The 13684-nt window shown below is 40.6% G+C and overlaps 1 protein-coding gene and 1 pseudogene across 1 annotated transcript in view; both read left to right on the top strand.

Annotated features, from left to right (window-relative positions):
• Pcdh15 (protocadherin related 15) overlaps positions 1-13684 on the top strand; it is a 1187935-nt gene that overhangs the window by 811461 nt on the left and 362790 nt on the right. Inside the window, exon 7 of the mRNA XM_057794363.1 lies at positions 10234-10394. Within this exon, the coding sequence (XP_057650346.1) occupies positions 10234-10394 (161 nt within the window). The remainder of the gene's footprint in view (positions 1-10233; positions 10395-13684) is intronic.
• On the top strand, positions 5599-5912 carry LOC130890453 (60S ribosomal protein L36-like; annotated as a pseudogene).

Here is a 13684-nt window from a genome sequence, read left to right on the forward strand (position 1 = left end):
CTCCATTGCTTATAGCATTATCCAAGATGTGGACAAGGTAGTAGAGGAAGCTGTGATGGAATGATGTCCTGATCTCAACAGGAATTAAGAAATTTCCCTTGGAAAAGTTGGCCACAGTGTCTCAGCAAGAAATAATTCATATTCAATGAGATGGTTTTGCTGAAGCAGACCTGGCTGCCTCTGTCCCCTGAATGTTCAGCTAAGCAGCAGGTGAGGTAAAGTGGAAATCAAAATGTTCCAACCCACAGGGCCATCTAGCTTTCCTTTCCCAGTCTCCTTTAGTCTGCTATTTTTGAGGAGTGAAGATGGGGGGTGTAGGAGGAGGCTGTTTGTTTTTCCCAGCCACCCAGAACCAAAATAGCCACACATAAACTATATTAAGTAAATCACTGCTTGGCCCATTAGCTCTAGTTTCTTTTTTTTTTTTTTTTTTTTATTAAAATTTCCAACTGCTCCCCGTTTCCCATTCCCCTCCCCCTCCTCCCACACATTGCCCCCTCCCCCCACTCCCCTCCCCCATCCCCACTCCTCTTCTCCTCCCCCCAGTCCATTCCCCCTCCCTCTCGATACTGAAGAGCAGTCCAAATTCCCTGCCCTACAGGAAGACCAAGGTCCTCCCACTTCCATCCAGGCCCAGGAAGGTGAGCATCCAAACAGGCTAAGCTCCCACAAAGCCAGTTCATGTATTAGGATCGAAACCTAGTGCCATTGTCCTTGGCTTCTCATCAGCCTTCATTGTCCGCCATGTTCAGAGAGTCCAGTTTCAACCCATGCTTATTCAGTCCCAGTCCAGCTGGCCTTGGAGAGCTCCCAATAGTTCAGTTCCACTGTCACAGTGGGTGGGTGCACGCCTCGTGGTCCTGATTTCCTTGCTCATGTTCTCCCTCCTTCTGCTCCTCATTTGGACCTTAAGAGCTCAGACCGTTGCTCCAACCAACCCCGCTACAGACAAAGGTCTGATCTCCAAAATATATAAAGAACTCAAGAAACTAGACTTTAAAAGGATAATTAACCCAATTAAAAAATGGGGCACTGAACTGAACAGAGAATTCTCAACAGAAGAAGTTAAAATGGCCAAAAGATACTTAAGGTCATGCTCAACCTCCTTAGCAATCAGAGAAATGCAAATCAAAACAACTTTGAGATATCATCTTACACCTGTCAGAATGGCTAAAATCAAAAACACCAAGGATAGCCTTTGCTGGAGAGGTTGTGGAGAAAGGGGTACCCTCATCCATTGCTGGTGGGACTGCAAACTAGTGCAACCACTTTGGAAATCAGTGTGGCGGTTTCTCAGAAAAATTGGGATCAACCTACCCCTGGACCCAGCAATACCACTCTTGGGAATATACCCAAGAGATGCCCTATCATATGACAAAAGCATTTGTCCAACTATGTTCATAGCAGCATTATTTGTAATAGCCAGAACCTGGAAGCAACCTAGATGCCCTTCAATGGAAGAATGGATGAAGAAAGTGTGGAATATATACACATTAGAGTACTACTCTGCGGTAAAAAACAATGACTTCTCGAATTTTGCATGCAAATGGATGGAAATAGAAAATACGATCCTGAGTGAGGTAACCTAGCTCTAGTTTCTTATTGACTAACTCTTACATCTTAATTTAACCCATCTTCATTAATCTGTGTATCTCCAAGTGGCTGTGTCTTACCGACAAGATTCTCACCGGTGTTCGTCTCAGGTAGAGGATCCTTGGCTTCTCCCTCTGCCTCTTCTTTCCAGCATACAGCCTAGCTCTCCCCACCTAAGTTCTGCCCTATCAACAGGCCAGAAAACTCCCAACCACCCTCCTCTGTCTGGCTCCCAAATTCTAGGGCTACAGGTCACACAGCTGCCATCCCCAGGTTGGTCCATGCTTTCTGGGAACTTGTACTCAGATCATAACGTTTCTACTACAGAAGAGTCTTGAGCCATCTACTCAGCCCAAGTACCACATTCTAAGCAGTACTTTCACATTTTGTCCTTCTATGCTTTGGGTGTGGTGTTGATACCTACTCTAATGGGTAGGAGAGGGAATTCATGGTAGTTCTGGCTTGATTTTCCCTACTGAGTATAAAGTTCCAGAATTTTTCATAGTCATTTTTGGTTGATAATGAATCTTCTTTGGAGAGGTGTCTATTTATATCCTTTACCTATATTTTAAACAAATATTTTTCTTTTTGAGTGTTAGGAGCAGCTAAATAAATTAGCTATCACTGCTTTATTTTTGGTGATAGAAACATATTTACAGAAAAATAGACAATTACTTACTGGTAGTGTTCTCAATAATAATGGATTATTGGTGAACAAAGATTTTTAAAGTTATTTAAAAGACTCTGTAAATTTGCTGCTGGCATTCTATAAAGCTAAATAAGCTTCCTCTCTAAAATATAGTATATATGTAGAAAAATCTTGATTAAATATGCACACTACTAGAACAAAGAAATAGTTGAACAAAGTTGTTACAAAATCAAGATAATACAAAATCAGTTATGGTCTCCACACTGAAAATGAACCATCCCAATAGAAAATTAAGAAAAGTGCCTTATGTGTCAGAGCATAAAAAAGAATAAGATAATTAGTGGTTGGGTTAGCCAAGAAAATGGAAGTTTTAATAGTAAAGACTAGAAAGTTTTCTGAACCCACATTAGAACTTCACACTGCTTACCTGGGGTTTAAAGGCCAAATGAAAAATATTTTTTTTAAATATTTAAAAGAAACATATTCGACTTACTTTGATTTTAACCTGGTACTTTTCTTTAGTATGGAAAATTCACAAAGGCTTAGAGAGTTAACTTCACTTGTCATTAGAGAGTTCATTGAATTCAGTTTGTTTGATTTGGCCAGCAACTTCTGTGACATCTAGCTAAATTTTTGCTATTTTTTATTATTGTACTCTATTATTCTTTACTGGTCAGACTTCAGCATATTGATTTTCCCAGGGTGGATACTGTGATTTAAAAAGATGGCAGTTGACTTTCCTAATACGTGGATACTTAGAAATCAAGTAGAAAATGCACACAATTTATTTAATAAGTCCTTCAAGGACTGGTTTGTAGAAGCAACTTACCTGTAAAATAAAACGTCTCTATGTGATGCTTTTTCTAATTGTCATTTAGTGTAGTTACAAGAACCTTGTGCCTTTTTTTGAGTTTTAGATTAGATTTAGAGGTGAGGAAATGGATTTAATTTTAGAGCTACAATCGCTCATAATTATTAGAAACAAAATCACATTGCTTTTTCCCTACAAATTCATCTATGATATTATATATTTAAAATACTGTATATCTTGTTATAAAGTATTTTAAGTACATATGAAATGCTTCATTAAATCTGAAACCATCAGAAAACAGAGAGTATAATGTGTCCCATTAAGCTGTTTACAGTATAAACACAGTTTGAGTTCAAACAGAAATTCAAAATTATAGGAAAGAATTGAAGTCATTAGAAGCTATGCTCACAGCAGATCAATTCACCAGCATTTCTATAGCCTTTTCTGATATTAAATACGCTGAAGAAGTCAACAAATTATGTATGAATTGACTGTGTCCCATACTTGGGGGCCTGTCAGAACCTGTGGGTTGGGGGACATGAGGAAGAGAAGCAGAATAGAGGAACACACACATGCTTGGTGAGCAGCAGGAGGGCTTCGAGGGGATGGCCCCTGAAGACCTCATCTCACCAGTCTTTACTGCAGTCCCAAGGGAAAGAAATGGGAGGAGGGCAAATGACCAAGCGAGTCTCCTCTCTCTCCTTTAGATCTCCTGCCTTCCCAGCCACCCTTTCCTCACTTTCCCTCTGGAACAGACTAAGTTCTACATTCTGTATCAGATTAGGAAAGATGAAAGCAAGAGAAGACTTGCCTTGTAGTCACATTTCTAGTGCCTTTGCGAATCGTCTGTTTTGAAAATGTTAGCTATTTAATTTCAGACGGCATCAGTGTGATGGTCTAAAAATGATAGTCTTGCAGGGATAGGAAGGTGTGAGCCTTTCTCACTTCTCTGTGTGCTAATTGGAAGTGCTGGTGATTACTTGGTCTTTACGCCTTATCACCTGTTCCACCTGATCCAGTCAACAAATCCTAACCTCATTTGACCTCAGTAATATGACCTCCATTGCTTGCTAGGTTGTTAGCATTTCATTTTGACCAGCAAAGAATAGCCTTTGCCTTGTGACAGATTCTCAACAGTAATTAAAAATAAGCTGTCCCTGTTTTCTGTTTCTGTTTAGTCTTTTGCATAGATGTGGCCATTTTCCTGTGTTTTTATATACATTATCTATCTATCTATCTATCTATCTATCTATCTATCTATCTATCTATCTATCTATCTATCTTTCTACCTATCTATCTATCTCTATCATCCTTGTACCTTTGACCCTCTGTTTCATTATGTCTTTGTGAGTGTAAGCACACGTGTGTGTTGGTGTCACCTGGAGGACAAGAGATGGCATGTGGTGTCATCTGTCACTCTATGCACATTCTCTGAGGAAGTATTTCTAGCAGAACCCAGAGTGTATATATATATATTTGGTTGATCTTGAAACCAGCAAGCTACAATATTCCTCCTGTCTCCATCCCTTTGAGATAGAAGGCTAGAGCAGAGGGCATGCAAGAACCCCTCAGTTGCTGGGTAGATTCTGGGATCTGAACTGTGGTTTTCATGATTACAGAGCATTTTAACTGCTGGTTCATCTCTCCAGCCTAAATTTCATACTTTTATCTCAGATTTAAAAATATTACATCTCTCTGTAAAAATAGCATGCATGATACTCACAATTTAATGAAAAATAATAACTCCTTTGTAATCTTAAATCTCTATGCAATGCCCATGGCATAGATGAAAAGTATTCATTAATATCTATGTAACTTGACTCATAATGTTCAGGTATCATAACAGCCCTGTTGTTGAATCTGGGAAATTATAAGAATCTGGGAAATTTGCTAAACCTCACAGAGTTAGTATGATTTGGAGCCAAGATTTTTAACATAGACCTTTGTCTTTAAAACCTATACTATTACTACACAATGATGGTTTCAAAACTTAGTGGCTTTAAACAATAAACATCTATAATCCCATGGGTGCTTTCAGTCAAGTTCCAGACCAAGCAGAGGCTCATCCTTCACTACTCAGCCTGCTAGAACTGTGATGGACGAGTTGTTAGCAACATAGGATTAAGGAAGCATTAAGGAAGCAGCCAAGCTTACCTGGATCACTGGAAACTACTTATTCTTTGTGGTTATAGCTGTATATTCTTCAGTGACTTGATTGCAATCAGTTGCAGGCCACGTATAGTTCCTAAGAGCTCCACACAGCTCCTGACCCTATGTGTGCCCCAATGTGCCTAAGCTGGTCTATCAAAGTCATCAGGCAAAGAGAGAAACTCACTGAGGTAGTCTCTCAAAGCTCATGTAGCACATGCTCTGTAAACACCTCCATGGGAACTATCTTCCCATCACTTCCTCACCTGCTTCCTGTTACAGGCAAGTGACAGGCTCTAGCCACACAAGGGCACCGTACGTACAGAAAGTAGAGATATCCCAGGGTTCCGCGCGGCGCCGTCCTTCCTGTCGCGGCCGCCAGCGGAGAGGAGCAGGCATGGGCCTGCGCTACCCCATGGCCGTGGGCCTCAACAAGGGCCACAAGGTGACGAAGAACGAAAGCCAGCCGAGGCAGAGCCGGCGACGAGGGCGCCTCACAGGGCACACCAAGTTCGTGCGGGGCATGATCCGGGAGGTGTGCGGCTTCGCGCCCTACGAGTGGAGCGCCACGGAGCTGCTCAAGGTGTCCAAGGACAAGCGCGCTCTCAAGTTCGTCAAGAAGCGGGTGGGCACGCACGCGCCAAGAGGAAGCGGGAGGAGCTGAGCAACGTGCTGGCCGCCCTGAGGAAGGCGGTGGCCAAGAAGGACTGATCCCCTCCCGGTTCTCAGTAAACGTTGCTGTGGCTAAAAATGAAAAAAAAAAAGCAAGAGGTAGGCCTCACAGTGACTACTGAAGAGATTGCCCAGTTTAAGGATGCTTCCGCTTCTCTGAATCGAGCTGTACCCTAGCAAGAGGAGGCAGCACTGCTGCTCCATGGACTCAGCTCCATGGGGTTCGTTCTCATTCCTCACTGCCATGCTGATTTCAACTACTGAACCATCCTCAATGCTCACTGGCTTCCGGAGGTGATTCTCTATTTCTAAACTTTTGTACATGGAATTTTACAAAATGCTTGACCCACTATCTATTAAGTAACACAAAGTAAAAGTAAGTATAAAAATGTATTATTTCCTAAAAATATGTACATTTTAGTGAAATATTCCATTTTGTCATGATTTTCGCTCTTTTATGATATATAAATGATTTAAATTTCAGCAAAAGCATAATTTTGCAAAGCATTATGCTTTTGTATATGAGTTTTCATTTAGTTACTTCTTAATGGGGAGGCATCATTCTTCATCTTTAGAAAGAATGGCAGGCTGCTAACAGCCTCCTAATGTTTAAATCACAATTCAACTAATATTCTATTAAAACTTTTTTAATGAAGTTGCTAGAAACAGGTATACTTCCTCCGACAAGACTTTGTGTTGTGTAGATATGCTAAGTACAAGTTCCTAACTGGCCTATAGAACTTGTCTCTAAACCAAGAAGAAAGAAAGAAAGAAAGTCAGATGAAAGATGTTTTCTGTGAGCATCCCAGAAAGATATAGGACAAAAGTTTTGTGCATAAGAGGAGTCTTGTTTTAGTCTGATTATCTTGAAATCCACTCCCTGTTTCTTTGTTTTGTTTTTCTCGTAGAATAACATGCAAGAGAAAGCAAAAGATTCTGTGAGTTTGGGGTATACCATTTTTCCAAGGGGTAAAACTGGGTAAATATTACTGGGGAAGCTGAAGGGATTCATAGTGGTTGGAGACCTTTGGGTAATTAATTGATCGTGGCATCATCTGGGAGGCTCTATGCAATGTATAAGAGTTTGGAATGAGCCCAGTCACTCCATTATTTCCTCTCTGCACAATATACTTTTTAAGCTTCATAAAATTAGGTTAATTAGAAACACAAAGGTCCTCCCCTCCATCCTGAGGCTTCCTCGGTATTTTTAGAGAGTGATCCATTTGCATTACAACCATTTACTTAAGGAAATACAATGACTCGCAAATGAACAGGGGATATCTGGTTGTGAGCCATATTTCTAAACACACTGTCTCTGTATTACATACATGCATGCATATTATGTCTTCATGTCTCAAACATCTCTTGTCACCAAAGGAAGCCTCCACTTCTGGAATGAGTTCCATCTAACAGAGATGCTGGTCAAAGGGGTCCCATGGTAATCCCTAAACAATTCAGGCTATTGCCAAAGCTTTTGGTTTCTCTCCATAAACAGATAAAAAGGCCTTATTGCTGAAAACAAAACCTCCATGATTCATTGAGCATGGAGGAGTTGAGCTGGTGGTATCTACCTAGAGCCTTCATCCCTACTGATTAATGGTCATTGTACTTTGTATGCTAACATAGGAGAAATCTACAATGGTGAGACACCTGCAAGATAGGCTGGTGCAATGGTGGCGCAAAGCTTGTTGGAGTAACCAACCAATATCTTATCAGATTTAAGGACCACACCATGCAATGGAGTCCATCCCTAGCACTTCTTGGGTAGCCCAGCACCTGAGACTGAATAGGCGAGGGAGCTAGGGGAAAACCAAACACTATTGATCTGTTAAAGGAATGTAGAGATTAAATGACTCCTAATGACATTCTGCTATACTCACCAGTGTCTTGCTCAGCCATCATTAGAAAAGCTTCCTCCTACATGATGGGAACAAATACAGAGACCCTCAGCAGGACAACGTGCAGGAATTGAAAGACCTTGGAAGATTCCATCCGAAATGGGTTGTCTCCATCAAATCCCTCCTCTCAGGGCTCAGGGGACCCTGCAGAGGAGGAGGAAGAAACCATGTAACAGCTGGAGGGGATGGGTGATACCAAGGAAATAAGACATTGTAAACACAGCAGGGCTCATAGAGACTGTAGCAGCATGCACTGGATCTGCAAGGTTCTGAGTCAGATGGGGTTGCAACCATGAGAGTGGAAGTGAACACATGCTCCCATACTGCCCCAGAAGTTGTCTCCAAGGATAACCACTTGCAAATGAAAAATTAGTTTGCTTTGGTAGAGTCTCACTGGGTTTACAGAACACTCTTAAAGGCAGGTCCCATGTTAAGTAGCAGGTGGCCAACACAAAATGAACTCAATAGCACTTTTGGAAAGTATTTGGCTCACAATGCTTTGAAAGGACTGTTGTTGGTGGTGTTGTTTGCTGCAGACCTTCCAGGTCTTTGGACAATATATTATGGTGTCCAGTCTGTGTTTTCATGGAGTTCCCATGTGCATCTCATGTGTTTCTTGAGCTTTCTTTTTGCTGCCCCCCCCTTTTTTTTTTTGCTTGCTTCCTTGCATAGTCCTATTCGAGTTTGTTTGTTTGTTTGTGGTTGTATTTTAGTCTATTATTGTTCTTACATGCCTGTTTGTTTCCTAAGGAGAAAGAGAATGGATTGAGTTTGGATGAGAGAGGTGATGTGAAGAGGTTCTGGGAAGAGTTAGGCGAGAGAAAACTATAATTCAGAATATATTGTATAAAATCTATTTTCAATAATAGAAAAAAAATGCTATGTATAAAAAATAAGTTAACAAAAAAAAAACATTGTCCAACCCTGAATTGGCAATGGTTGGACAAAAAGAAAAGAAGGTCATTCTGTCCTCAAGATTTTGTCTCATACATTTAATTGTGTTAGCAAACACTCTATCCTTTTAAGGGTGGTTGAAAAAAAGAATAAACGGATATTTGTTTTTAAGAAAAAAAAAACTAAATCATCTGTTAAAAGACAAAAGACCAGCACCTGCTTTTCAAAGCAGAAGCACACACTACAGTGTTGGAGGCCGAAGGAGACAGCTGGCCATCCTTCTCAGTGCGTGAGAGCATCTTTCGGGCTTATTCCAGCTCTTGTTGGTGTGCAGATGCAAAAGCAGAAATGTGCCTCAATGATAAACATACAGTTTCGGTAGACATTCCTGTCTGGTTATCATGACAGTTCTGTAGAAGAAACAAAAAGAAGATAACATCTAGAATTTAGGAAGGTGTGAAGAATATGGGCATTAACGAAAGTGGTTCACTTACAAAGAAAGGCAGTTCCTTTCAGAGTTTCCTAGGCAGATAAAACATTTAAATAGGTGACTGATAAATCTGACATTTTCTTTCTCAAACCCACGTCCATATTTGCGAGTTACGTAAGATGTGTGTTCTGTCCTAAGGCAAGGACAGGCAATATCTGAATATTTCCATTGTCTTCTAGTGTTTAGAAGAGCTCATCTTTATCTTCACAGTCACATTTTTTTTCTATATGCTGTTCATGCAATGCGATAGCTCAGATAGTGACCACTCTGAGCCATCATCCATTCTTGATTGGCAGGGAGATCATTACTGTGTGGGGAAAAACAAATTTGAGCTGCATCCCTGCTGTTTGCTTTCAATCTGTAAAGCACATGAGGTCTTTTTCAGAGAAGAAATGTTAGAAGCACACTCTCGTTTCCATATTTGTTCAAGAACTGCCTTTTAAAAAGAAGGAGATGGAGAAACCAAGCATTAAAATATAAAATCATGAGAGTCTGTCATTATAGTTGAGCGCTCCAGACCTATCTCAGAGATAAGCGGCTACCGCTGTGTGTCGACGAGGTAGCATTAAGATTTGTGCTTACTGAATCTGCTCTGACATGTAAGAACAAGATGCACCTCTCACTGTGGGAAATCTTGCTGCTCTTTTAGCATCTCCCCCCCCTCCTCCCCTCTCGTTTTCAAGTTCTCTCTTTTCATATCAGAAGTCTCACGGAGTGGAATTTGTATCCTGCTCTGCGGTTACGCTTCTTTCCTTTGTTTAGGATAAAAGATTCAGTGATAAATCCTGAGAGAAGTGATGGACGGGGACGGGGGAAATTCAGTGCTGCTAAAGAGAGACAAGGTGGCACTTTGCAAGGGTCTAGAATCCTCCCCACGCCCTGCCTGCATCTTCCCTAAACACTACTGACAAATAACATAATGAAGATAGATATTTGCAGCTTTGGGATGCTCGGTGCGATATTGAATGTGCTCTGCCATGGCAGAAACGTGTGAGGCGGTAGGGTTTAAAAGCATAATCCTTGCTAAAGAAGACTTTTGAGTAAAGCGTGGTTGTAAATAGCTGTGTTTGGTTTGCAGGTACAATTCTGGTGGACAACATGCTGATTAAGGGGACTGCTGGAGGACCAGACCCCACCATAGAGCTCTCTTTAAAGGACAACGTGGACTACTGGGTGTTGTTGGACCCTGTTAAACAGATGCTTTTCCTGAACAGTACCGGAAGAGTTCTGGACAGAGACGTCAGTGGCTTTATTTTTTTTCTCTGTCCCTGTGCTATAGCTTTAGTATCGTTTAAATGTCTACATGCACTATCTATATAATAGCAAATGTTATTCATATGATTAGATTTTATTTACTAGACATAGGAGCAACAGAAAATATAACTCCTTAGGATAAGAATGAGAAGGGAAGGGGGCATCTGTGTCTGAGGGAACCAGATTAATACTCAAGAATTCTTTCCTAGTTCTCCACAAAATAACAGGATACAAAGAGTTAAGACTGGCCCAATAGGGCTATCACACAGATTCCAAATCTTTTTCCCAACAGTGTGAAAGTGAGGGTGCTATTTGGCTTTTGACTTAGGGCAGGGTAGAAGTGAGTGTGTGCCATCTCACTTAGATGCTAGCACAGTTAGAACTGGAAGGAGGAGGCTGGACCTATGTTCATATGACTGCTAAAAAACCAAAGGCAAACCAGAGTCCGGGTAACATTCTTATTCAGCCATTATCAGACAGGGAGGCAGAAGCATTTCATAAAGAATGGCTAAACTAAAGTTGTTCAATCCATCATTTCTGAAAGAATAGACAAAGTATTGAAAAGATTGGTGTCCCATCTCAACCACAAGTATCCCCATCTTTCTTGGGAACAAAGAAGAGAGGGGAGTCCACAGGACCCTGGGGTAACTGAAGCAGTGTAGAGAAGCGTTCCCACCTCAGAGTGCAAAATTCCAGGGTCTGAAGCTGGGGAGCTAAAGCAGAGCTGTTGGCCATTGCTCTATAGCTTCACAACCCCATATCCCAGCAGGATACTGAGGACATGACCCCTTCATCGGACATGGATCCCACATGCAGTGTGTAATAGCTCTCTCTACTTGCCATTAACTAGGTTCACTGTTTCCTGTAGGATCTTTGGCTCTCGGATACTTGGGAATTACCCCCTTGCCTGCAGCACTGCTTTTAGAGCTGCACTTATCTCAGCGGAAGTCTTTCGGTCTACAGTCTGACTACACACCCACCTGTGCTAAGTCATTCACACAGCCCTACTGACAGGCAGTTAGTGGAATCAATCAGGGCTTCCATTTTATTACTAGATATAAACTGATGTGTATCACTGTGGAATTTTCAAACTTCCTTAGCATTATTTATCTCTCCCTCCTTGCTCTTCCCCGGTTAAACTCCATCCCCATATTCTCCCTTTCCCTAGTCATAGCCCTTGATTCCTACTACATCCCCTGTCCCCTCTACCCATAGCTCCTTCTCCCATCTAACTCTTTCTACTTTCCTGGCTTCTGAGATGTCTTCATGTTATAGATGCACATTTAAAGACACAGAGCTAAGATCCATACTTAAGAGAGACCATGCAGTCTTTGTTTTTCTGGGTCTGGGCTATTTTACTGTATAATATTTCCAGTTCCATCTATTTTCCTGCAAACTTCATGCTTTCATTTTCTTTACAATTTAATAGACTTCAATCTTGTAATATATATCAGTTTCTTTATCCATTTCTGTCAACGGCATCTGCAGTTTTCATTTTCTAACCATTGTGAATACAGCAAGTACCTCTGTACTAGGATTCAACATTCTTTTGCTGATATGATTTGGTCAAGCAGGGGAGTTGATGGCTCATGACACAGACCTGTCTTTATTGAGACCACACACACACACACACACACACACACACACTGATTTCTGCAGTAGCTGAACAAGTTTGTACTCCCATCAACAGTGAATGAGAGCTCTCCTATCCCTGTACACTCACAGACATTTATTATCAGTTATCTTGTTGATCTGAGCCGTTTTGGCTCACATAAGATAACATTGCAATTAATGTACATTTCCCTAATTGCTAAAGATGCTGAAACTCCTTCAGATATTCCTCAACAATTTCTATTTCTTCTTGTTAAAATTATCCATTGATATCTGTTGTGCATTTTTTAAATTGGGCTATTTGTTCTTTTGAAATTAGTTCTTTAAAATTAATTTTCCATCAGATGAATAGGAGCATTTTCTGGGTTTCTTCACTTGTTTGAATTTTTGTTCTATTTCTCTCTTTATAAATGACATTATTTGTCAATTTGTAACTTTTATTTCGTGAAAAAAAACAATGGAGCCCTATTTGGAAAGTCCTTTTTCTATTCCTATATATTCCAGGGTAGTGCATATATTTTCTTCTGGAAGCATTAGCATGTCAAGTTTTACAGTGGAGGTCTTTGATCTGTTTGAAAGTGATGTTGTGTCAGTGAATGATATGGGTTTACTTTCGTTCTTCTACAACTGGACTTGCAGTTTTTCCCACCACAATCTGGTTGAAGATGCTGTCTTTCCTATGTTGGACATCTCTGTCCAACATGAGATGGCTGTAGTTAAGGAAACTCACGTTTGGTCTTTCTTTTTTTTATTACATTGTTTCACATTTTTGTATTTGTGACAGGACCATGTTGTGTTTACCACTGTAATTTTGTAAGATAGTTTGTCATCTGGTGTGGTAATCATTCCAGGTTCATTCTTTCTGCCCAGGATTGCATAGTTTTCTGGGGTCTTTTGTTCTTCCATATGAATTCTAAAATGTTTTCCCTATTTCCTTGAGGAAGGTTGTGTGTATTGATTTTGATCACATGAGTCTTTAAATTTGTTTTGGTAGGAAGATCATATTTTCACAACATTCTACCAACCTGTGAGCACTGTCGATCCACACTTCTTGTTTCTTCCTCAATCTCTGCACTCAGAGACTTATGTTTTATCATATAGGCTTTTCACCTCATTAGTTAGGATTACTCGTAGATATATTTTTTAAGCTATTATTGGATGAAAGAGTTCCCAGAACCCTTTTTCCCAGAATGTTTGTTATTGACATATTAAAAAGGCTACAGGTTTTTTTGTAAGTTGATGTTGTATCATGATGATATGGCTTAGCTAAAGTTTTTGATTGTCTCTAGAAGTTTTGTGGTAGAATGTTTAGGATTTCATATCTAATATCATCATCAGCAAATTGGATGAGGTAACTGAGACTCATCAAGGACTCATGCATGCAGCAATGTGGCTTCTGTTTGGGCCTGGAGGGTTCGTGGGTGGCGAGGGGTTAGGGTCCTTCTTCAGACACGGCAAGAAAACAAGTGACTTTGGTCCCCACATGGGTCTGAAGTGGCAGTGTAGGGTGAAGGTCTTGGGTCAGACTAACCAGTGGCTATTCTTAACCATATTCCTTGCTACCAGTTTTTACTAAAAAGCTGTAACAACTCATTTGAACAAAGTTTGAGTACCTGTTTATCACATTGAGATGACATTTAATATGATAATGTACAATATATGTG

Source organism: Chionomys nivalis, chromosome 19, assembly GCF_950005125.1.
Source record: "Chionomys nivalis chromosome 19, mChiNiv1.1, whole genome shotgun sequence".
Taxonomy (NCBI): Eukaryota; Metazoa; Chordata; class Mammalia; order Rodentia; family Cricetidae; genus Chionomys; species Chionomys nivalis.